General features: G+C 40.5%; 2 protein-coding genes across 2 annotated transcripts in view; both read left to right on the top strand.

The window, feature by feature from the left end:
- Positions 1-10,008, top strand: part of RLF (RLF zinc finger) — an 80,307-nt gene extending 70,299 nt beyond the window's left edge. The window contains exon 8 of the mRNA XM_081223278.1: positions 4,897-10,008. Within this exon, the coding sequence (XP_081079404.1) occupies positions 4,897-9,546 (4,650 nt within the window). The 3' untranslated portion in view covers positions 9,547-10,008. The remainder of the gene's footprint in view (positions 1-4,896) is intronic.
- Positions 10,009-16,498: 6,490 nt separating this feature from the next.
- Positions 16,499-19,226, top strand: TMCO2 (transmembrane and coiled-coil domains 2). The gene is given in 3 exon segments (XM_081223293.1): positions 16,499-16,738; positions 18,742-19,005; positions 19,009-19,226. Coding segments are annotated over 3 exon segments (546 nt in total). The 5' UTR covers positions 16,499-16,504; the 3' UTR covers positions 19,057-19,226.
- Positions 19,227-26,558: the final 7,332 nt, after the last annotated feature.

Here is a 26,558-nt window from a genome sequence, read left to right as displayed (position 1 = left end):
TGAGTAATTTATGCTTTTTATGCTGATTGTTTTGGAGGGAAGAAATGAGTGGGGAGATAACTTCTCAGGCAACTCCTTTTAAATAAGGGAAAATGAGAAATAATGGGGTTTAATAAGGTTATGGAATGGGACATATCTAGCTGTTTCTACAGACTTACTTCCTAGGAATCTACAATATTTTTTCATGGGAAATAGTGATTGACTTGACAGACCACTGGAGGAGGGAAAGATTATGTTTCTTGGTTGTTACCTCAACCACCCTATATCTGCTTTTCCTAGAACAGTGTTCTGTATTTTATACAGGCATGTTTGTTTGCAAACTAACATAATAATTATAAATAAAGAAAGTAAAATTGTATTTTTCAGCTCCTTCAGGATGGAGTGATAGATTAGGTTTTGGAGTAACAGAACAGTTCCAGAATCGACTGTACACAAATTATAAACTTCTGTGCAAATTAGGAAACAAGTTAGGTTTTTTTCATTTTTTGTTTTTTGTTTTTCTTAAATAAATATTTCCTAAAATGAAATGAGTGCCTTGTTTTTTTAGTTCAGCCCCATAAATGTATGCTAAGACCGCCAGCCTGGAGATTTGAGATGATTCTTATGCTATGTTCTGTTTCTGTTTTGTTTTTAATACCTACTCATGACTGAGATGTCTATATACCCATATCTATAATGGTTTATGCGTATGTTTTATGGGTTACATCTTTGACAGCATCCAGGGATTGTTTATACTAAAGTCAAGGGACAGTTGTATCTTTGATACCTCCCATCTCCTTTAATGTAACCTTCCATATCCTATACTTTATTTGAAATACGTGTATCTAGTCTTCTCCAGTGAAGATAGGAAAAGGTAAAAGTTGTCTGAAGCAAATTCATGGTCAGATAAGCTAGGTGATAATTATTTCTAATCACTGCAAATGAAGTTGTGTCTCCTATCTCATAGGGAACATGTTCAAGTAATTACAGAACTTGCCTTGTTTAAAAAAAATTAGTACAACTGGCCTTTAAAAAGTTGTTTTTTTGGGCTTCCCTGGTGGCGCAGTGGTTGAGAGCCCGCCTGCCGATGCAGGGGACACGGGTTCGTGCCCCAGTCCGGGAAGATCCCACATGCCGCGGAGCAGCTGGGCCCGTGAGCCATGGCCGTTGAGCCTGCGCGTCCAGAGCCTGTGCTCTGCAACGGGAGAGGCCACAACAGCGTGAGGCCCACATACCACAAAAAAAAAAAAAAAAAAAAAAAAAAAAAAAAAAAGTTGTTTTTTTTCCCAATCTTTAAGGGAAGTATGAGTTTTCTGTTGCTGCATAACAGATTACCACAACTTAGCACTTCAGTTAACACCCATTTATTAGCTCACAGTTTTGTAGGGCAGAAGTCCAGCACTGTATGGCACGGTTCACTGCTCAGTATCACAAGGCTGAAATTGAGGTGTTGGCCAGGCTGAGTTTTTATCTGGAGGCTCTGTGGAAAATCCACTTCTAAGCTCATTTTTATTGTTGACAGAATTCAGTTCCTTTCAGTTGTAGGGCTGAAGTCCTCATTTTCTTGCTGGCTGTCAGCCACGGTCTGTTTTCAGCTCCTAGAAGCCACCCTCATGCCATGCCTTCATTTTCAATCCAGCAAAGGCACTAGGAATTCTTCAAATCTGACCTCCTCTACCTCTGACTTCCAGATCTAGGTTTAAAGGGCTTGAGTGATTAGGTCAGGTCTAGGTAATCCACTTGTCTTAAGATCAGTGGATTTGAGGCTTTAATTACATCTGCAAAGCCCCTTTTGCCATGTAACGTAACATAATTATAGGAATGATGTTTATAGGTTCTGCTTATACTCAAAGCAAGGGGATTATACAAAAGTGAAGGTCAGTGGGGGTCATCTTAGATTTCTGTTTACCTCAAGGAACCACAAAAAATGGGAAAGCTGCTAGAGGATTAGGGAAGGTGGGCTTCTGACACAGACAAGGAATTTGCTGTCCATTTGTATAACCAGAACCCATTTCTTTCTCATCTCAGTCTAGGACATTTTCCACTGTAATCCTTGTTTATATTTGTCCTGAAGGGTAGGAAAGTTATGGACTGGTAGGTGGAAGGGGAGTGAATGTGGAATTCTTTTCAAATTGAGAGACTTACCTCTAGCTTTTTAAAAGAGAGGTGATCTAACCTGTATCAGTTGGGATCTAGTTCTACTGTGAATGGTAGATATCCCACAGTGATAGTGGTGTAAAGAAGATAGAAGTTTCTCCCTCTCCTATACAGGTAGATAACCCAGGTAGACAGGCCAGGGTTGCTGTCATGGCTCCATATATCAGAAACCCAGGTTCCTTTTATCTGCTGTTAACACTTAGCTTCCATCTCATATTCCAATCCCAGCTATAATGTCTCCATTCCAGATAGCGAGAAGTGGAGTGGAGAGCAAACCACACTATGACACACCTTTTCCCCCACTCCTTCCAACACACACACACACACACACACACACACACACACACACACGCATGCGTGCGCGCGGTTACATCTAGCTGCTGCAGGGGAGAGCTAGGAGATATGTTGATTATTTGATTATTCCAGGTGACTTTGTAACCAGATAAAACCAGGTGTTCTGTTTTTGTAAAAGAAGAGGTGAAACGATATTAGCACAACTAGCAACCAGTCACATAGCCCTTGGGAAGGAAAAGGTTAATGATGCTGAAAAGCTTTTGTGGGCGTTGGGTCTCTTGCGGAAGGAGGGCCTTGTAATAGAACCTCCTTATTTTCTGGGCTTCAGTTTTCTATAAACAAAGAGCTTAAACCAAATGATCAATTAAAAGTGCTCAGAGTTGTTAAATTTTGATTCTGTGACTTGAGAAAGTCATATTGGAAGGGATAACTTTAGAGAATCCAGGGTCTCTCTCAAGACTTCAAAAATAGTACGACAGAAGAAAAGATGTGGCTGTGGTTATATTTGAAGTAGAAGGCATAAGAAGAGGGATAATCTTGAAGTCAGTTTATTTGGCCTTAGGGCCCTTTTTGGTGGAACATATAAGTAGTACTGTTTTGCAAAACATGACTCTGTTTAGTTTAATCCCTTCTCTTTAGTAATAAAGAAGCTGAATATTAGAGATGCTTGACTTGTAAGGATCGAGACCATGGGTATCTTGACAAATGGCATAATGTGATGTAAGGTTATCATTTGTAAGTCAGAGCACAGAGGACTTGGAGAAAGTCTGTTAAGTTTTAAAATCATAGGTTCTTAACAAGTTACTTAACCCCTTTGGAAGACTCTGTGAGATAAACAGCAAAGAATGTCTGTTCTTTCTTAAACACCATAATCTAGTTGAAATGGTAAAATTTGTGAAATCATTAAGAACACTTTCCAAAAAAAAAATAACTACCATTATACATTCTGAACAGATATACCAAGAAGTTACTTGTTAAAGGAGTGATGAATAAATTAGAATTAGGATATAGAATGTGGAGCTGAATTTTGAAGAAACTGATAGATATGAATAATTTGATAGGTTTTAAACCAGGAAGCTGAAGAAGTACCTTGGCATATTGTATCAAGGGCACATGGCATATAGCCAAGTCAGTTAACCTTGGAGTTGGTATAGAGTGTAAAGTGGTTAAGACTCAGACGCTGAGAAAAGATGCTTTAAGTTTAAATTCTTGCTCCTCTGCTCACTAGCTGGTGACACTGGCAACTAATTTTCTGAGCCTTGGTTTCTTCATCTATAAAATGAGGATGATGTATGCAAAAAGTTTATTTAGAATAGTGCCTAAGATGTCGTAAGGAGTCTGTAAATTGATGGCAGTTATTTCTTTGTGTTCTCAGCATTTAGAATGGTGCCCAATGAGAATAATTGCTTAGCAAATTGATGTTTGAACAGTGGAATTTATCCTCAAATATTTTACATGGGGTTCTGTTGAATTTTTACTATGTGCCAACATTGTAATACTCATTTTGTGTTACCTTATTTCATTTTTATAACAGCATTAGGAGGAAAATCCAGTACTGCCACTATAATTATCATTGTACAGATGAGGAAACTGAGGCTTAGAGGAGTTAAAAACTTCTCACTGTAGTGAAGCTGGGGTTCAAAGTCATACTCAAAATTCTGTGCTCTTAAGTACCGTATTTTAAGCCACTCTGCCATAAGATCCTGCTTTTCTTGGTTTATATTATTTTCACGCACCCTTTCAGCCTCTCACATGAAAGAATCATCTTAAATGCACTTGCCTTTTATCATATACGACCAGATCTTTTTTGTGATTTTTAACTGATTTCTGAGAACCTGCTGCTATAGAGAAATTTTCTGTTGTTTTCCCGTGGGAAACTGAGATTTCAGTACCCCTGTAACTATAGAGTGAGTATTAATTCTTTTAGGAGGAAGTGGAAAGGATCATTTATTCTAAGCCTTGAGGTTTTGAAAACACCCAACTGTTCATGACATAGACATACGAGTTTTTTAAATTGAATTCAGTCTTAGACTCACTTTTATACATGTGTTTCCTCTTGCACCCATTTATTTAGGCCCTATCCTTGCTGTCCAGCTTGAGACAATTCTTTTTTGAATCCTTCAGTGACCTTATTTATCCTGACTGAGCTCCTTTGAATTTATGTGCCTTTATACATTTGGCACACAGATAAATTCCTTGAGGGTTAAGGACTGCTTTAATATGCAGTGCCTTATAAAGTTGGATACTCTATAAATGTACATTGTTGTTGTTCATGGTTGTAACCTCTAATCCAGTCCTTTGCATGTTGAAAGAAGGAGGATCTAAATGTAACTTGCAGGAAGAAAGATTTAAGAACTTTAAGTTTTAAGAAGTAAGTGTGTGTGTGTGTGTATCTTATCAGTGAAAGTTATGTAATGTTTCCAAACTGGGGAAAAAAAACCTTTTCTTCCCTATTTTTCTTAACAGGCACAAGATGCTGGTCTTGGGGTGTCGATTTTACTATGTGTCAGAGCTCTTCAACTCAGATCAAGTGAGGATGAAGAAATGAAGGCATCAGTTTGTAAAACAATTGCTTGTCTTTTACCAGAAGATTTAGAAGTTAGACGAGCCTGTCAGCTTACAGAATTCTTAATTGAACCCAGTTTGGATGGATTTAATATGTTGGAAGAACTGTATTCCCAACCAGATCAAAAATTTGATGAAGAAAATGCACCAGTTCCGAATTCTCTCCGATGTGAGCTTTTACTAGCTTTAAAAGCCCACTGGCCTTTTGATCCTGAATTTTGGGACTGGAAAACTTTAAAACGACACTGCCACCAACTTCTAGGACAAGAAGCCTCAGATTCTGATGATGACCTAAGTGGCTATGAACTGTCTATCAATGACACCGATGTTTTAGAGTCATTTCTTAGTGATTATGAGGAAAGTAAAGAAGATAAACAATATAGAAGAAGAGATTTGACAGATCAGCATAAAGAGAAAAGAGACAAAAAACCCATTGGTTCTTCTGAAAGATACCAGAGATGGCTTCAGTATAAATTTTTCTGTTTGTTATGTAAGCGGGAATGTATAGAGGCCAGGATTCTTCATCATTCTAAGATGCATATGGAAGATGGAATTTACACCTGTCCGGTTTGTATTAAAAAATTCAAGAGAAAAGAAATATTTGTTCCTCATGTGATGGAACATGTTAAAATGCCACCAAGCAGAAGGGACCGCTCTAGAAAGAAGTTACTGTTGAAAGGCTCTCAAAAGGGAGTTTGTCCCAAGAGCCCTTCTGCAACCCTGGAGCAAGGTCAGTCATTGAATGAACAAGCCAAAGGAGAGTCACATGAATATGTCACATTCAGCAAATTAGAAGATTGCCACCTGCAAGACAGAGATTTGTACCCATGTCCTGGCACAGACTGTTCCCGTGTGTTTAAGCAGTTTAAATACTTAAGTGTGCATCTTAAAGCTGAACACCAAAATAATGATGAAAATGCCAAGCACTACTTAGATATGAAAAATAGAAGAGAGAAGTGTACTTACTGTCGACGACATTTCATGTCTGCTTTTCACCTGCGAGAGCATGAACAAGTGCATTGTGGTCCTCAGCCTTATATGTGTGTATCTATAGATTGCTATGCTAGGTTTGGATCAGTGAATGAACTGCTTAACCATAAACAAAAACATGATGATCTGCGTTATAAATGTGAATTAAATGGCTGTAATATTGTTTTCAGTGACTTGGGACAGCTTTACCACCATGAAGCACAACACTTTAGGGATGCATCTTACACATGCAACTTCGTTGGCTGTAAAAAGTTCTATTATTCCAAAATTGAATACCAGAATCACCTCTCAATGCATAATGTTGAAAGTTCAAATGGAGATGTGAAGAAATCAGTGAAACTTGAGCCTGCAGCAGGAGAAAAGCAAGGTTATATTGGTCAGCCCCATCTACTTGACCAAACTGATAAATCACATTTACCAGAGGATCTTCTTTTCTGTGCAGGATCAGCTAGTTCTCAAATAGAAACTGCAGAAAATCTGAAAGAAAACAGTGACAGTAATTCTAGTGATCAGTTAAGTCATAGCTCTCCAGCTTCCATGAATGAAGAGTTAATTGACACACTGGATCACTCTGAAACCATGCAGGATATATTATTGTCTCACGAGAAAGTCTTTGTGCCCTCCAGTTTAAAAGAAAAATGTTCCAATGTGGCAGTTTGTTTTGATGGGACTAAGTTTACCTGTGGTTTTGATGGCTGTGGTTCCACATACAAAAACGCAAGAGGCATGCAGAAGCATCTAAGGAAGGTTCATCCATACCATTTCAAACCCAAAAAGGTAAAGACAAAAGATCTCTTTCCCTGTTTGGGTAATGAACATAATCCAACAACTGAAAAGTTTGATACAGAACCTAAACCTAGCTCGGATACAAACAGTGACTCCCCAGATGAAGGTCTAGATCACAATATTCATACTAAATGTAAACGAGAACATCAGGGTTATTCCTCAGAAGCCTCCATTTGTGCTTCTAAAAGGCCGTGTACAGAGGATACCATGTTGGAACTTCTGTTACGCTTGAAGCATTTAAGCTTGAAAAACTCAATAACACATGGATCTTTCTCAGGGTCATTGCAGGGGTACCCATCCAGTGGTGCTAAGTCTCTTCAAGCGGTGTCATCTACCATCTCAGACCTTAATTTTCAGAATCAAGATGAAAATATGCCAAGTCAGTACCTGGCACAGCTGGCAGCCAAGCCTTTTTTCTGTGAACTTCAAGGATGCAAATATGAATTTGTGACCAGAGAGGCTTTGTTAATGCATTATCTTAAAAAACATAATTATTCAAAAGAAAAAGTCCTTCAGCTAACCATGTTTCAACATCGGTATTCCCCGTTCCAGTGTCATATCTGCCAAAGGTCATTTACGAGAAAAACACACCTTAGGATTCATTATAAAAATAAACATCAAATTGGCAGCGACAGAGTAACTCAAAAACTATTAGATAATGAAAAATGTGGTCATGAAGGCCCATGCTCAGTAGACAGGTTGAAAGGTGATTGTTCCGTGGAACTTGGACGTGATCCCAACAGTAACTCTGAGAAGCCACACTGTCATTCTAAAAAGGATGACTGCAGTTCAGAAACAGATTTGGAGTCATCCTGCGAAGAAACAGAAAGTAAAACATCTGATATTTCATCACCAATAGGTAGCCATAGAGAAGAAGGAGAAGGAAGAGAGGGGAGAGGTAGCAGGAGAACTGTTGCTAAAGGAAATCTCTGCTATATTTTGAATAAATACCACAAACCATTCCATTGTATCCATAAAACTTGCAACTCCTCATTCACCAATCTAAAAGGCTTGATTCGCCATTACAGGACTGTACATCAATACAACAAAGAACAGTTATGTTTAGAGAAAGACAAAGCGAGAACCAAAAGGGAACTTGTCAAATGCAAAAAGATATTTGCTTGCAAATATAAGGAATGTAACAAGCGTTTCCTGTGTTCCAAAGCTCTTGCTAAGCACTGTAGTGACTCTCATAACCTAGACCACGTTGAAGAGCCGAAAGTGCTTTCTGAAGCTGAGTCAGCGGCCAGGTTTTCCTGTAACCAGCCTCAGTGCCCTGCTGTTTTTTATACATTCAGCAAGTTGAAGCACCACTTGATGGAACAGCATAATATTGAAGGAGAAATACATTCAGATTATGAAATTCATTGTGATCTTAATGGCTGTGGCCAGATTTTCACCCATCGCAGTAATTATTCTCAACATGTATATTATCGACATAAGGACTATTATGATGATCTGTTTAGAAGCCAGAAAGTGGCAAATGAAAGGCTACTAAGGAGTGAGAAGGTGTGTCAGACAACTCACACTCAGGGGCATGAACATCAGACTACCAGGAGATCGTTTAATGCTAAGGCTAAAAAATGTAGCTTAATCAAAGAAAAGAAAGCTCCGATTAGTTTCAAAACAAGAGCTGAAGCCCTCCATATGTGTGTGGAGCATTCTGAGCACACGCAGTACCCTTGCATGGTTCAAGGATGCTTATCTGTGGTGAAGTTGGAGAGCAGCATAGTGAGGCATTACAAACGTACCCATCAGATGAGTAGTGCCTATTTAGAGCAACAGATGGAAAATCTTGTCGTTTGTGTTAAGTACGGTACCAAAATTAAGGAGGAGCCCCCTTCTGAAGTAGAGCCCTGTATAAAGAAAGAAGAAGATAGAAGCTGTGAATCAGAGCTCACAAAGCACAGCCATTCCCCAGGTGACAGTAGCATACCTGTCCAGACCGCCGATTCCCTTTATCCAGGTGAAAGGGATGGAGGTCAGAAAGGATGTACAGAAAGCAACCCAGTGTTTGATGCAGATACTCTGCTCTACAGAGGAACTTTGAAATGTAACCATAGTTCAGAAACCACTTCTTTGGAACAATGTAATACAGTTCAGCCTCCTCCTTGTAAAATAGAAAATTCCATACCTAATCCTGATGGGACTGAAAGTGGGACTTATTTCACAAGTTTCCAGCTGCCTTTACCAAGGATCAAAGACTCAGAAACCGGGCAGCAAAGTTCAGGGCAAGAAAACACTGTAAAAAATTCAACCCATGTCCCAAAAGAGAATTTTAGGAAGCATCCACATCCCAGGTCATTTGATTTGAAGACTTACAAACCTATGGGATTTGAATCTTCATTTCTGAAATTTATTCAGGAAAGTGAAGAGAAAGAAGATGATTTTGATGATTGGGAGCCTTCAGAGCACTTACCATTAAGTAATTCTTCACAACCCAGTAATGACTTAACAGGGAGTGTTATGGCAAATAATATGGTGAATGACAATGACCCTGAAGTTGACATACCTCATTCTTCCAGTGACTCTGCAATTCATGAGAACCTGACTGCAATCCCACCTTTAATAGTAGCTGAGACGACAACAGTTCCTCCCTTGGAAAACCTGAGGGTCGTATTGGACAAAGCATTAACAGACTGTGGAGAACTTGCCTTAAAACAGCTTCATTATCTTCGGCCAGTGGTTGTCCTTGAAAGATCTAAGTTTTCCACACCAATTTTAGAGTTGTTTCCAACAAAAAAGACAGATGAGCTTTGTGTAGGAAGTTCCTAAATATTTTGTTTTAGAAACAGACTGGCTCCAACACTGCAACATGGGGACAATTGCCAACTCGAACAAAGGCTGAGAACCAGCCACACCATTGTTTAGGGTAGAATAGGCTGTGTATTTACATGAATGTATAATATCTATGTCAGCAGTATTGGCTGAGTCCATTAGCTCTCCAGTTGGTTTATTGATTGGGGTTTTTTTGTTTGTTTATTAAAAAAATGGAACTGTATTCTTGTTTGGTGCTAATTAATACATCAAAATATATTGGGGCTTCCTTTTTCAAATTAAGTGTGCATGATTGTATATGGAACAAATACTAAGATCCCAGGGTGGGAGGGCTAGGGAAAGGGATATGTTCTTACTTGACTTGAATGTGCACCTGAGGGTGCTCTGTGTAATATATTGTACACTACAGCATCTTATATTTTTTGAGTTGAGTTTCAATAAATTACAATTTTTCACCCATTTTTTGTTTAGTCATAATGAGTTTTCATGCCACACATAAATTGGAATTGCACTTATATCTTCTGGAATGTGCACTTATATTTTACCCCAGTAGTTTTTTGTTTCTTATTAACCAAACCATTCAGATGAAGCTTCCTTTTGAATGACTATTGTCTTAAAATTTTTGTGGAAAGAAAATTCTGAGATAGAATAATTAGCTCTGGGAGTCAAGATAGCTCCCAGAAGAGGATGTCCGGGAGTTGTCCAGGTAGAAAGGAGAGCGTATGCCGAGCATAATGTGAAGGGCACAGCAAATTCAGAGATGTAAAGTCATGTTTCCAGGCAACTACAAATAATTTGATAGGCTGGCAGTAAAAGGGGAGCACTGGAGTGGATGAGATTATTGTAGAGATAGGCAGGAACCAAACTGTGAACACTAAGGACTTTGGACTTGAGTCCATAGGCAGCTGAGAGCCTTTGAAGAATTTTAAAACATTCATATTAATCTATAGATCACTTGAAATGAGTGTGATTTGAGGGGCTGAGAATGGAAACAGTTGATATTAAGACTATTGAAGTAATTGAGGCAAACTTGGTGAGAGTCTGTACTGACAACTGCAGCAGAGGGATGAGTAGATGAAATTGCAAAATTCAAGAGGATTATTGGATGTTGGAGGGTGAAGAAAACGTTTTGAGGAAAACTTAAGGTTCAGTAGTGATACAACCAATTGAGGTGGGACTACAAAAGGAAGAAATGGATTTGGGGGAAGAGGATGAAATGTATTCTTATAAATACAGCAGCTTTATTCTCTGTTCCTTTTAAAAGTTTTCAGCCACTTTCATTAGCTAGCAATGAAACGACTCATACTCCTAATATCCCCTTCTTATGCCTCTGGTTAAGATTTTAAGATCTTTTCTCTGACCCTTAAACCTTGTTTTATCAGCTCTTCAGGGATTTCATTCTGCCACATCCTCACCCTAAGAGTCTAAAGCACCCCCCAAGCCCAAGTCATTTCTTGGCTCAGATCCTAGTAGGTAACAGGATTCTCAAACAAGATTCTGTTGAAAGAAAAAGTGACAGAGTGGAACATCTTAGAGGTTGAGGTCACTGCTGACTCCTTTGGGATCTTTGGCTAATTTCTTCTGTGACCTTCAGTTTCCTCACTTATGAAGTGAGAAGGTGTAGGTGATCATTTTGAAAGGTCCTTATCTGTGATCTGAGCATGAGAAATAACCAGTGGCCTCATTTTTTAAATTCCTAATACTAGAGATTTTTAGATCAGACCAAGAGAAAGCTGCTAATTTGTTTAAGACTCAACTATATCCAGCCAAAAAAAAATTGTAAAAATTTAAAAATAAAGGGGAGGGCTTCCCTGGTGGCACAATGGTTAAGAATCCGCCTGCCAGTTCAGGGGACATGGGTTCGAGCCCAGGTCCAGGAAGATCCCACATGCCGCGGAGCAACTAAGCCAGTGAGCCACAACTACAGAGCCTGTGCCCTAGAGCCCGCGAGCCACAACTACTGAGCCCGCACACCTGGAGCCCCTGCTCCGCAACGAGAAGCCACCACAATGAGAAGCCTGCACACCGCAACATAGAGTAGCTTGCTTCGGCTCGCTGCAACTAGAGAAAGCCTGCACGCAGCAACGAAGACTCAACGCAGCCAAAAATAAAATGAATTTTTAAAATAAATAAATAAATAATATAGGGGAATTCCCTGGTCATCCAGTGGGTAGGGCTCTGCACTCCCGCTGCAGGGGGCAGTTTCGATCCCTGGTCAGGGAACTAAGATCCTGCGTGCCACCCAGTTCGGCCAAAATAAAATAGACTCAACTATATCCATTCAACCACCTCTAACTCCTACCTCCTGGAAGGACCAAGTGAGTCCATTTGCAGTGGAACCAAACCCTAATTTTCAGAACCCAATTGAAAGTTTGCTTTAAGATGACCCTAAGATCATTTTCTGTTCCAGTTGTAGCGGCTTGCTTTGTTTGATCTTTATTGAAGACAATGTTCTGTTAAAAACCAGCATGTGTGATTATATGATAATGCAGAAGATCAGAGGGTTATTTTTGAAGTTTTTAGTACTGTCATTTTTACTTGATGTCTCTTTGGGGTTTGTCCCCAGCCCCTGACACAGACCTGGAAGCACTGAGTTTGTGCCCCCTAAAATGATAGGTGGAAGTCAAGAATGCCAGACACTTTGATTCTTGAATTTTACCCAGAATTCTCTTGCTTCCATGTTTCCCCATGTTCATGAGCACATGTGTGAAAGAGAGCGAGTGGGGAATGATGGAGAAGAAAGGTTTTGATGAGCCTTCCTAGGGATTTCATCCCTAATCTATCCTCTAGGTCCCAGGTTACCTACTTTTGACCTGCACAGCGAAGGACAGTCACTGGAGAACAGAGTTAGTCATTAGCCAAATATTTAAAGATAATTCCAGATGTTTGGAGAGATAAAAGTAACAAAGCAGATTTGTTACAGGATCTGCTATCATGGAGCTTTAATGTGAGAGCTGGGGTAGCTTAAACATTTTAATCAAAGTGTCATGGATCAGCAGCATGGGCATCACCTAGGAGCTTGTTCAAAATGTAGAATGTCAAGTCCAGACCTCCTGGTCCAAAATCTGCTTTTCAGTAAGATCTCCAGATGATTCATAGGCACAGAAAAGTTATAGAAGCAGTGGCCCAGAATACGAAGTGGGAAGTGCTGTGAGAATGCAGGATAATTACACTTTTTTTTTAGCACTTTACATAAAATTATCTTGTTGAATTTTCATAACTCCATGAAGTCAGTACTGTTAGTATGCTTATTTGACAGATAAAAACTTGAGAGGGATGAAGTGTCTTGCCTAGCTGATAAAGGCTAGGAAGAGGTGGAGCCCAGTTTCCAATCTCATCTGACTGGAAAAATATCAGGGAGGGGAACGTAATGTGAAGGAAGAAAGATGGAAAGTGGCAGGTGGTATTTAAAGTACCAAAAATACCACAGTTCTGTAATTAAGCTGTATTTTTTGTGAAAGTGAGTAGTGGGAAATAAAGTTTGAAGCATAGGTAAAAGCCAGGTCATGCAAATACAACTCCAGTCATATGTCCAGTGTTGACAGTTACTCATTTGAGAAAGAGGTGGAAAGGAGAAACTTGTTTCTGTGAATATCGTGTGACCTATGAAAAAGTCAGTTTTTCTTTCGGAAAGAAACTTCTGAAAGTCAGAAAAGTTGCTTGGTCCCCTCTTCACCCCCATGGTAGACTGTGAGGCCTCGCGGCTTTATACTCCTGATTCGGGACACAGCCTCCTATTCTGTACAGCTGAGTCTGCAAAGAGTGGCCCACTGTGCTAGCAGGCCTGCTTTGTCTACACTTGCAGAAATATAGTCTGTGACGGCCTGCATTTGGAGCCCTGAACCTCTCTGAGGAAGTAACTGGGATAGTCAGGAGATTTAAAAACCTGTCAACCTGTATTTGGCAGGTTTAGCCTGGAAAAGAGAAGACAAGAGGCATGGGAAAGCTATAGCCAAATATTTACTAGGCACACACCTTCTGCCAGCTCCTGGGGAGAATGTTGAACATGACAGGGTAAGTTTCCTGCATCCTGGAGATTAGAGTCTAGTCAGGAAGACAGACATTAAACAAAACACTACAAATAATTAGTTAAATAAAAGTGCTACAAAAGATGCCCTGACTGAGGGAACCAAAAAAGAGGACAGGAAAATCTTCCTTAAAGGAAGCAATGTTTAAACCTGAAGAAATAATAGGAGTTAGGATAACCCAATTATGTGCCAAGGCTTTGTGGTACAACAGCTTGGTGTGTTAGTGACATTGACAAATCTAGTAGAGCTATAGAGTTAAGAGAATAAAAGGGAAAGGGGTAGGAAAGAGGATTGGATAGGTCAGCAGGAGCCAGGTATTTTAGTGCCTGTAACCATGGTCTAGATTTTGGATTTTGTTTGAAAGACAGTGAAGAACCTAGTGAAGGTTTGAAAGTAGGCACTGCATAAATCATAAGTTGCAGTATAAGTCAAGAAGTCCTAATAGGGCACAATGTGGAAGTGACTGAGGGATGGATGGATGAAACTAAAGGTGGGCTGAGATAGCTTGCATGGTGATAAATTCATCATTGGAGGTGTTCAGGTGTCCAAGAGGGGAGTCAAACAATAAATGGGTTTTCAGACTAGATTCTCTTTGAGGGACTTTATACTATTGAGATCCACAATACCTTGCATTTGGTCATAAACATCACTATAAATAATAGTTGCCCTCTTTTACACAAATTATCGAATTCTCATTACAGTAGCCCTACAAGGTAGGAATTACTCTCACTTTACCAATGAAGATATTGAGCCTCAAGTTAAGTAACCTGCCCAAGGTAACAAAGTTAGTGAATAGTACAGCCAAAATTTGAACCCAGATCCATTATACTCCCAAAGGCCTATCCTCTTAACAGCTACTCTATAAAGCTTCTATAGAAACGAGTACACAAATATGGTAATAGGCACTTGATGATTGAACAGTTTAGGCTATAAAGATATTTGGAATTCTTCTAGGGGACTTTGTATTTACTTAAAAATATTCGAATGCCTGCTAAATACTAAGCACTAGGGATACAGTAGTCAATAAAATGGACATGGTCCCTGTCTTCCTTGAGTTTACAATAGTCAGCAAAGATATATTAAACCCAAAATTGCACAAATAACCTTAATCATGTTAAGTGCTTTGAAAGTAAAGTCTAAGGTGCCATGTAACAGGGGGATCTCCTCTAGTATAGGAAGTCTTGGGTAATGATTCAATTGTCACAACCATATTTTTCTCCAAAAAGTTTTTGGTTATCATTCTTTAATGGTTTCTGACATATGTTTAACTTGTTATAGTAAAATCCCAAGTCTTATCTGAGTAATTTGTATTCCTTTCTAGAAAAGATTCTGGTTGTGGTCAGTCACTAGCAGACTATGGGTTTAACATCATTAGTAGTCGCTCCTAAATCAGTAGATCATTTCGCCCCGACATGGTACTATATATCCAACAACATTCTAGACTCCTCTTTCTGGACGTGTCCCTGACACCTCAAGCAACTTGCCATACCTCTGATTCCTACAAGAACAAAACAGTTATTCTTTCTCCACTAGGCTTCCCTATTCATTTTCTTTCTTTCAGTCAACCAGATGAACAAATCAGAATAGCGTCAGACGATATTTTTCTAAAAGTTGTCATAACTGACCCTTTCTCTCCTTACTTATCATGCCCCTCCCCTCCTCTTGGTGCAAACCCTCTTTTGGATTCTTGCTGTCTTGGTAAATGATCTCACCATTTATATTATACGCTTGTGTGTGAACTACCTTTTTTTCATGTAAGATTTTTGGGAACAGACCTTATATTTTATACTTTCATACCTCCTTGTTGAGTAGATAGGTACTAGTCAGTAAATAATGGATTTGATAACATGGCATATAGGTTATGGTACAGCATGCTCCTGTTTACAAAGTGCTTAGGAAATTATATCATTTGTTCCTAATATAAATCTTATGAAGGAGATGTAAACAGATGAGCAAAATGAGGCTCAAATATGTCAAAAGCTTTTCCAAAGATCACGATTTCTAAGCAGTAGTGACATATGAAAAAGGAAATGCTACAAAATGATCCAGTAATAACCTCCCTCCACATTTACCAAGTAAACTATTCACTCTTTAGGAAAGTCCTTTTCAAGTCCTGTCTCCTCTCATCTCCACTTAACCTCAGTTTTCTCAGTTGAAATGTGAAAATAATTGCTCTCCATCCCATGGATTGTTGGAAATGTTCTATACACTGTTTAAGAGGGTAACCACTAGCCACATGTGACTACTTAAATTTACATTTAATAAAATATAAAATTCAGGGGCTTCCCTGGTGGCGCAGTGGTTGAGAGTCCACCTGCCGATGCAGGGGACACGGGTTCATGCCCCGGTCCGGGAGGACCCCACATGCCGCGGAGCGGCTGGGCCTGTGCGCCATGGTTGCTGAGCCTGCGCGTCTGGAGCCTGTTCTCTGCAACGGGAGAGGCCACAACAGTGAGAGGCCCGCATACCGCAAAAAAAAAAAAAACATATATATATATATATATATATATATATATATATATATATATATATATATATATATATATATATATATATATAAATTCAGTTCCTCAGCCACACTGTCCACATTTCAAGTGACTAGTGGCTTCCATGTTGGACAGAGCAAATAGAGAACATTTCCATCATTGCAGAAAGTTCTGTTGGACAGTGCTGTGTTAGAGCTAGGACTTGCCGAAGATTAGAGAGAGTGCTATGACTGAACTGAAAACTCAGGCCACTGTCTGCTTGGTTTTGAGTGAGAAGGTTCGGTGGGTGAGTGGGAAACAAGCTGAGCTTCAGAACAGTGATATCACAAAGCACAGCTCACAATGGCTTCAGAACTGGACTCCCAGACCACTCTTCCTAACTTGTATCTAGGTTCCTAAAGTCTCCGCACATGCAGTTCCTGGAGCTGCTGTTATATTAAAATGTCATCTTTGTCTTCTATGTGGGACATCATAATAGATTATCTCTCTCTGAGCTCGATATGGAATTATCTACAAGCAACTTTTCTGGGAGAGACTAGTGTGCCTCAGCAAACAAATTTGGGGCTACTAGATAATCTTGCTCCGGCTGTGCAAGTTATCCTGGGGATTTCCTTTTGGATTTTGTTCGGAATAGGAGTATATGCCTTATGGAAACGAAGTGTTCAGTCAATTCAGGTTATACTCTTTTGTTACAGAGAAATTTAAATAGTTTTACATTGAAATTTGGTCAGTTCTCTCCCATATTGCTGCCACCCAGTTTTAAGACCACGCAGATAAAGCAGAGTGAACCTTTGTGTCTGAAGTTGGTTGAAACTATGTTATCCTTAAAAACTTCCATCAGTTAGGTTTTTGGCATAAAAATGGTCTTTCTCACAATGATCTTTGGCTTGTCTTATAATAAAACATATTAAAGAAGTTCATAATCTGAGAAGGCAGCCTTACCTCCAAATTTATTTGATCATATATTTGTATTCATCTTTGAATGTCTAACCGTGTGCCAGACACCGTGTGGAGTACCTCTTATAGAATAGCACTGCAAGTATAACTGGGATCTTGGGTTTCGCCTTTCTGTTCTTACTGTGCCTTTGCTCTGTAACTGATGAGGAAGCATGTATATTTATTTAGACATCACAATGAATATACAGGGGCTCTTTTTGGGAATAGGAGTACAATTAGCTAGGATTATGAAAAACATTTAGGATTTTACATACATACCTCTGTTTAATTACCAATAATAGCTATATTGACAATATAGTTAAAATGCTTTGAGAATCCCAACAATTCCATGAAATAGAGGTTATTTTCATATGACGAACAAGGAAACTGAGGTGCATTGAAGTTCAGCCTAAATTTAAGGAGACGGGATTTAAAGAGGGCTTTGTTAAAGGGTGACTGGTTTACTTGGTAAATGCTGAGATAAGTTATTACTGGATTATTTTGTAGCATTCACTTATTTTCATGTCACTACTGTTGAGAAATCAGTCACATGCATTCTCTTAACCTCTCAAAACCTTGCATGGTAGGCAGGGCAGGGATTATTATCTCCATTTTGTAGGTGAGGGAACTTGGTTATCACTGACCCAAGGTGACATAGATTGTAAAAGCTGGCAAAGCTGAGATTTGAACCCAATTTTTAGGATTCTAAATTAAATTCTTCTCCAAAAATCTCATTTAATATAGTGCAACTGACCTAAATCCCCAACAGGGATTTGTGTGTCTACATGTTCATATACATGTATTTCAATTAGAATATAGAAGAATAGAAGGCAAAACACCAAACTCTATCTGTACTTCCGGGTTCTGCTCTTGTTTGGTTATTGTTTAATTCAGTCAGAAAGATGAATTCGCAGCCCTCCAGACACCTCAGCCAAGAAAAAGAGGTAGTATAACAGAGTGGTTAATAAGCTCTGGAGTCAGACTACGGGGGCTTCTTCATTCTGTCACTTGCTGTGTGATCTGAAAGCAATTACTTAGCCTGTAAACCCCGGTTTCCTTATCTGTGAAATCGGTTTGCTAACAGTGTCTCCCTCAGGTTTTGGTGAGGATTAAAGGAGATCTTGTATGTATAAAGCTTAGCACACAGTAGTACTCAATAAGCAGTGCTAGTTATTATAAGGAAAAAAGATGATTTTTTTTCTTTTCCTACCAGGACTCTGTCCTAGCACATTAAAAAAATTTTTTTTCTATGACCAGGAAATCCAGTGTTTCAGACCACTGCGTCCTAAGAGAATATACATGGAAATCAGAATTCCTGGATTCCAGTCCTGGCTCTACCATTTCCAAGTATATGACCTTGGACAATGACCAAGTCCAAACTGGAAGGCATCTAAATGGTTATCCAGCTCTGTTTTTTACTACATAAATAGGTCCTGCATAGGGAAGGAAACTCCTAGCACAGAGCCTTGCATGAGGCAGACTTTCAGCAAACAGTATCTACTGTTATAATCTTTATTAATTATATTAATTATAATAATCCCTGACCTGCCTACCACTCCATTTTGTGATAAAGATCAAAAGACAAAATAGGTGTGAAGATGTTTTGTTAGACAGAAGCCTTGGCATAGGAATAAGGGATTATTATTACTTTTAGAGTCATCTTTTGCTTTTGCATCTACAGTAAACTGTGGCATTTCACATGAACAAACAAGTAACATTCAACTTCTGTTGTTTTATTTTAGAAAATATTGTTGTTTGCAATCACACTCTACAAACTTTACAAGAAAGGCTCAGATTTTTTTCAGGCTTTGCTGGTCAACCCAGAAGGGAATGGTCTCCCATTTCAAGACAATAATATCTTCCTATCTTTGGATCTGCAAGAGAAAATTCTGAAGAAACTTCAGACAGTGGAAGACAAAATGAAGGACCTGGAAAGGATGATCATTTCCCAAAAACCTGCCACAGAGAGGGATTGCTCCTCTGAGCGCTACTGCAGCTGCTCTAACTGACAGAGTCCCTTGCTTACATCAGGGTTTACATCCACATCTGAAATGTGATGGACTCCAGTCTTTTCTAGAAAAGCACTGTTTCCCTCATGTGTGCAGTGGTGTATCAATAAAGACAGAGAACTATATTGAAATTACCCAGGCAGGACTGGCTCTCTATTCAGCAGGGCCCAGCTTCCACTTGTGTGTGTGGTGGGGTTACGTGGGGGATCGTGGTGCTTAAAAATATCTGAGATTGTGGTGCCCACTTGGCAGGCTGGAGACCCTAAGCAGCCATATAGAAAAGGAATCATGGGAGTGGGAAAAGAAGGGAGAGTGGTCAGCGATGTGGCCTTGAGCTCCATGCTGAAGAGGTTGGATTTGATATAATAAAAACAGCAAGAAAGTGCTGTTAAGGGTGATGCTGTGGACTGTCCTATAGAGAGGGAGGCTGGCTCTTGTGCTGGTTTTTGGCCTAAAGATAAATATGTGGCCTGGAGTCTCCCTGCATTAATTATTCAGAGGTGGGCAAGGGTGGGGCTGGACATAAGGGAGATTGTTTGATTTTATCCAACTTTTACTAATTCTTATTCTGTGCTAAGAAAGCATTGTGATCATCCTTGGGAATCTGTTCTGAGTGCTTCTGGAGCACTCTGGTTGGTTGGACAGGTCATTTCAGAACAAGGAATTATAAAAATAATACAGGGAGGGCTTCCCTGGTGGCACCGTGGTTGAGAGTCCACCTGCCGATGCAGGGGACACGGGTTTGTGCCCTGGTCCGGGAAGATCCCACATGCCGCGGGGCGGCTAGGCCTGTGAGCCATGGCCGCTGAGCCTGCGCGTCCGGAGCCTGTGCTCTGCAACGGGAGAGGCCACAACAGTGAGAGGCCTGTGTACCGCAAAAAAAATAAATAAATAAAATAATACAGGGAATTCCCTGGCCGTCCAGTGGTTAGGACTCCGCGCTTTCACTGCCGAGGTCGTGGGTTCAATCTCTGGTCAGGGAACTAAGATCCCGCAAGCTGTGCAGCCAAAAAAAAAAAAAAAGATAATACAGAACAAGGGTCATATCTTAGCTTAGGTGAATTCTCCTCATGTGAATCCTAGCTTAGCAGGGAGGGAAGAAGGGAAGGAGGCACCTACCTGCCATTCCACTCAATGAGTGTGTCCCCTGCTGAGAAAGATGGCATACTGGGGAGATGGTGGTAGATGGTCGTCTCAGTGGGTCTCAGATTGCACAAACCTTATAGTGTGTGCATTTTGCCACAGTAAATGTGATTACAGTCATTGAAACAGTTTGTAACCATCTGACACCTAGATGAAATACTTTATAAACAGTGGTTTGTTGCCATGCTGGAGGAAAACTGGCTGCCTTGTTCCACAGGAGACAACACAGCCGTCTCCCAAGTGATGCCGAGCAGGGCCCTGTGGGGTTCCCGGGCATGGAGGGTTTTTTGTCCCCCATTTCTTGTAGGCAAGATTCCAGCCTCCATGACCTTCCCTGAGTTCCAAAGGGCAGATTCGAACAGTTGCTAATCTAGGGAGGAGCAGCCAGGAAACCATCTGAGGCAGGATTAAAGGGGCCAGAGAAGCTCATCAAGATTAGGAGACCACCAGAGACCCTGCACACACCCTAATCCTGTCAGCAACCCCACCCTTTTGCAACTTTGCTAAAGAAAGAATGCAAGACTATCGCTGCCTTGATCCTTATCACATACCTCTGACCACTACCCCGGACGGACGAGGGGGGACACAGTTCTTGAGGCACTGGCCTGCTGTGTTCCCTCTCTGCCTGGCAAAGAAATAAAGCCACTCTTTCTTTCTCCTCCATAACTCTGTCTCTATATTTCTGTTTGGCATCAGTGTACAGAGAACCAAGGTTTTGGCATGACAAGTGACATCTTCCTAAGGGATTGCTGCAGGTAATTCTGATCATAATTTTTGTCCAGTGCATGGGAGTTAAAATACAGCTCCTGAATAAAGATGAGACTTCACTGTGTAGTGCAAAAACAGGCTGGTGAATACAGGGCGGGGCCAGGAAAGCCTTGGCAGAGGAGGTGACACTGACTTGTCCCATAAGGGGTTACACAGGCAGACACTGAAATGGAAAGTATTCCTGCTGGTGGGTTTACCACAGAGTCATGTGAAAAAGAGGATGGCCTACTTGGAGGGCAAGGAGAGTTTCAGGGTGACTGAGAACTGCCTATTTCCAGAGCGACAATGAAGGATTTTGGCCTCAGGGAAGGACACACTAACCTCATCCTCAAATCAGCCTTAATTTATGATGTGAACAGAACAGATGGGAGTTATCAACAATGTGCATTATCTGACAGTGTAGGTGGGAAGTTTTTTAACTGTGCTGCTGAAGGAGTGCCATGCAATCTTTTAAAGTCAGTGTCTCAATTTTTTGTGCTAAATTTCAGTGCCTTCATGCATAGTTCCAGTCTTCTTGTCTTGGTTACCGCTCTGGGGTATATCAAAGGAAAGTGTCAGGGCTTCCCTGGGCGCAGTGGTTGAGGGTCCGCCTGCCGATGCAGGGGACACGGGTTCGTGCCCCGGGCCGGGAAGATCCCACATGCCGTGGAGCGGCTGGGCCCGTGAGCCATGGCCGCTGAGCCTGCGCATCCGGAGCCTGTGCTCCGCAACGGGAGAGGCCACAACAGTGAGAGGCCCGCGTACCGCAAAAAAAAAAGGAAAGTATCAGAAGAAGGTCTAGAAGAGTAGCGTGATGTCAGGTAATGAAGGGCCTTAAAGTTCATGCCATACTGTTGGTAATGGCCCAGTGAAGGTTTTTAAACAGGGGAGTAACAGAGATTTGGTAGTCTGTGTGCGAGACAGAGGATAGAATGAGTTAGATGCAAAAGAAACTGATGGGGTTGAAACAGGAGGGAAGGGGGCAGGGCACAACCTTTAAAAGAATGACATAGCCTGAGGACACGACATAAACTGATTAGAAACAAATAGGTCCAAGATGGCAGACAAGTCGACTTCCACTAGACCTTGAGCCTCAGTATACACTCATTGTAATACAGCGTGCTAAATGACACACCCAGAGGCACCATGACCATTCCAAGGCCGACCATAAAGGTCAAAAAGTGCTCCACAACAAGAGAAGCCACCGCAATGAGAAGCCCGCGCACCTCAACGAACAGTAGCCCCTGCTCGCCACAACCAGAGAAAGCCCGCATGCAGCAACGAAGACCCAACGCAGCCAAAAATAAAAATAAATAAATAAATAAATAAATAAATTAAAAAATAAGACTACAATGAGGTATTGCCTCACACCAGTTAGAATGGGCATCATCAGAAAATCTACAAACAACAAATGCTGGAGAGGGTGTGGAGAAAAGGGAACCCTCTTGCACTGTTGGTGGGAATGGAAATTGATACAGCCACTATGGAGAACAGTATGGAGGTTCCTTAAAAAACTAAAAATAGAATTACCATATGACCCAGCAATCCCACTACTGGACATATACCCAGAGAAAACCATAATTCAAAAAGACACATGTACCCCAATGTTCATTGCAGCACTATTTACAATAGCCAGGTCATGGAAGCAACCTAAATGCCCATCAACAAATGAATGGATAAAGAAGATGTGGTACATATATACAATGGAATATTACTCAACCATAAAAAGGAACGAAATTGGGTCATTTGTTGAGACGTGGATGGATCTAGAGACTGTCATACAGAATGAAGTAAGTCAGAAAGAGAAAAACAAATATCGTATATTAATGCATATATGTGGAACCTAGAAAAATGGTACAGATGAACCAGTTTGCAGGGCAGAAATAGAGAGACAGATGTAGAGGACAAACGTAGGGACACCAAGGGGGGAAAGTGGTGTGGGTGGGTGGTGGTGGTGTGATGAATTGGGAGATTGGGATTGACATGTATATACTGATGTGTATAAAATGATGACTAATAAGAACCTGCTGTATAAAAAAATTAAATTAAATTAAAAAATTAAAAAAAAAAGTGGGCAGTGGCCCAATTCCTGAAAATCCCCACCCCTTCCCCAAAATAGCTGGAATACTCCTCCCAGTCATTAGCCTATGAAATTACCCACCCCTATAACAACTGACAACCCCATACCCTGGGGCCACTCTCACCTTCTGAGATGGCCCACACTGTCTGTGGAGCGTGTTTCTCCCTAAATAAATCCACTTCTTACCTATCACTTTGTCTCTCACTGAATTCTTGCTGTGATGAGACATCAAGAACCTGAGCTTCATTAAGTCCTGAGACCAGGTGTGATCTCAGTTAAAAGACCGTGGGTTCAAGTCCCAATCTGTTACACGGTTTCGGGGTCACCTTGTTCCTGGCCCTCAGTTCCCCAGAAAAGATACATGATTCTCACCACAATCATAAGAGATTGATACCAAGTATTCATTCCTAGTGGGGGGTCATTATTTTCTTGATCAGATCACTTATGTCCAAGGCATCAATTAAGCGATCTTGGATGCCTGGCGAACAGAGAATCAAGGCAAAATAAGGAAAGGGTTTGAGAGCCATTTTATCATTCAGGTTAGATGCGATAGATGAACTACCTTACACCAGTGGCCACCACTCTAGGGAGAAGCATCCTTATCCTCTTCTTTGGCAAAACCCTGACAATACCCTGTTTTGAGGTTCTCATGTCAGTCTCCACATGGACCAGCCCATCTATTAACAATGTCTTTCTGCAAAGGGGAACAAGTTATTACTCACTTTCCATGATTCCCTTCTCCCTCCACCCCTACCACCCTAGTCCAAGCCACCAGCATGTCTCACCTGGATTTATGAATTGGCCTCCTAACTGGACTCCCTGCTTCCATCTGTGTCCCCTTTCAATTTATTCTCTACAGAGTAGCTGAAAAGATCATTTTACTTCTCTGTTCAAAACCTTCCAATGGCTTATTATTTCCCTCTGAGTAAAGGTCAAGTTCTTAACTAAAAGACTTTGCATTACGGCATGATCTGCATACCCCTCCTTCTTATTTTTTCCACTCTTTCCCCACTCTCTTACTACTCCTCAAATATGCTAAGCATTGTCACACCTCAGGGCCTTTGCTCTTGCTGTTCACTGTGCATGGCATACTTTTCCCAGACCCACACGCCTTGGCTTCTTCTCTTACTTTCTTTGGGTCTGTACTCAACTGTCAGCTAATCTTGTAAGCAGATAGGGTAGGGGTTCCCAGAGAAAAAGAACCAGGCATGGCTTTCTTGATATAAGAGAAGCCATTTTAGGCCTATGCCATTTTGTGATCTAAGCCTGGCCACAATGCTTGCCCTTGAACAGGTTTCAGTAATTAATGAGCTTAAGGGAACAAAAGAAGGCAGGAACAAAGGAAAAGCAGTCAAGAAACAATAGTTCAAAATATCGTATATTAACGCATATTTGTGGAATATAGAAAAGTAGTACAGATGAACTGGTTTGCAAGGCAGAAATAGAGACACAGACGTAGAGAACAAACGTATGGACACCAATGGGGGAAAAGAGGTGGGATGAATTGGGAGATTGGGATTGATGTATATACACTAATATGTATAAAACAGATAATTAATGAGAACCTGCTGTATAGCACAGGGAACTCCACTTTGCTGTCCAGTAGAAACTAATACAACATTGTAAAACAACTATACACCAGTAAAAAAAAAAAAAAAAAAGAAAGAAAGAAAAGAAACAATAGTTCAGCGCTAAAACAGAGTCCTATAACAATCTGGTACATATCTTTGAGCTGTTCTTCAGGAACTTAAGTCCCCACCCAGGTGAAGGATGGTAACTACATGCAAAGATCCCAAACTGGGTGGAACCTAAGGAATGATGGTGCTGACCTTTTCTGACCCTCATGACTTCAGTCAACTAGAGCTTGGGCTCTGGCAACCTTTGCCCCAATTCTATGCTGAATTCTCCTGTGCTCAAGCTCCTTCATGAATATGCTTAAACTCCCCCAATTTTGCTGTTCGGGGAGACTGCTTTGGGAAAGATCCTTGGTGTTCTCCTTACTTGCTCCAAGTAGTAAATCCTTCCTTCTCCCACTCTTTGGCTAGGTTGTGTCTTTTGTTTTTGTTTTTGGCTGTGCCATGAGGCTTGCAATATCTTAGTTCCCCGACTAGGGACTGAACCCAGGCCCTCGGCAGTGAAAGCACGGAGTCCTAACCACTGGACCGCCAGGGAATTCCCATTGGTTGTGTTTTGTGGCTCGATACCCACCAAGAGGTGACCCAGTCTCTGAGTAACAACCTGAGAGGTCTTCCTTGACCACCTTACAGTGCCCCTGCCAACACACTGCATCCCTCTTTCCCTGCTTTTTCTTCATAGCACTTGTCACGTCCTCCGCTTTTACTGTTACATATATGCTTCTTATCTGTCAACTCCTCATCCACCCTAGCCCACTAAGAATGTTAAGTTTCAGGAGAGGAAGGGGCTTTGGTTCACTGCTATATCCCCAGCACCTAGAACCCTGTCTGGTACTTAGCAGACACGCAGTATTTGTTGAATAAATGAGTGAATTCCAGTTTTGAATTTTAGAAACCTCATACCAGCTTCCTGATCCCTTATCTCCTCAGACACATGGTGACAGATCAACTATGGTGCAATTTTCCCAAGTATGGTGAGCTAGTAGCTCATCTTTATTGGGCACTTATTCAGAGCCAGACACATGACTAAGAGTTTTATATGATTTTTCTCATTTGATCCTCACAGTGTGAGGGGGTAAATACTATTATTCTCATTTTACTGATGAGGATATGATGCACAGAGGGGTTAAGCTGTTAATATGTGGTGCAGCTGTGACTAGAACGTAAACAATGACTCTAAACCTGTGCCCTTAGCCACACAGTTTGGGTGGCAGGGGCTTTGTGAGGATTTGGACCAACTGCAGCAGGCTGGATGGACCCAGATAGGAGAAGACAAGACTGAAGAGGACATAGCAGTGATAGTCCAAGTGAGCATTCTGAAAAAATGTTTATCCCCTCATATTTTTAAGTTGGTATCTAAAAGTTTTCATCATAAATTGAAATAGTTGCAATGGATGTAAATTCTCGCAAATTGTAAATAATGACAATTTAAGATAAAACTGTTAAATCATTCTTCATAGTGTGTCCAACAGAATCTACATAACAATTGAATAACCATCACCCATTTAAAAGTACATGAATGAGCTCTTTAACATTCGATAATTCTACACTGTTCCTTTATAACTTATATTTATGTTCCACTTCCCCATAAAATGTTATCCAAATGTAACACTTTTTATGTTTGAAAAACATTTTATTGATCACATCTTTGCAATAAAAATGTATTAAAGTAAAATTTAAAATTTTTTCCTGTAATTGTATGGCTCCACATATTAGAAAGAATTCCTCTGAACTAAGTAATTTTACAATTACCTTTTAACATGTGGCTGCTCTTTTGACACGATTACAAATTCGATAATACATAAATATAAAAGGTAAAATTCTACTGGAAATGCATCTCTCAGTGAGACAGATGGGGCTTCTCCACCAATTAATTCATGTATCTGAATGACTATTTCTTACTGTTAGATAAGCAGGGTCCACTTTCAATTTTATTATTTTGTTTT

The sequence above is a fragment of the Mesoplodon bidens genome (assembly GCF_964165515.1).
Source record: "Mesoplodon bidens genome assembly, chromosome: 2".
NCBI lineage: Eukaryota > Metazoa > Chordata > Mammalia > Artiodactyla > Ziphiidae > Mesoplodon > Mesoplodon bidens.
The sequence above is the reverse complement of the archived record's forward strand: the minus strand, read 5'-3'. Positions and strand labels throughout refer to the sequence as shown.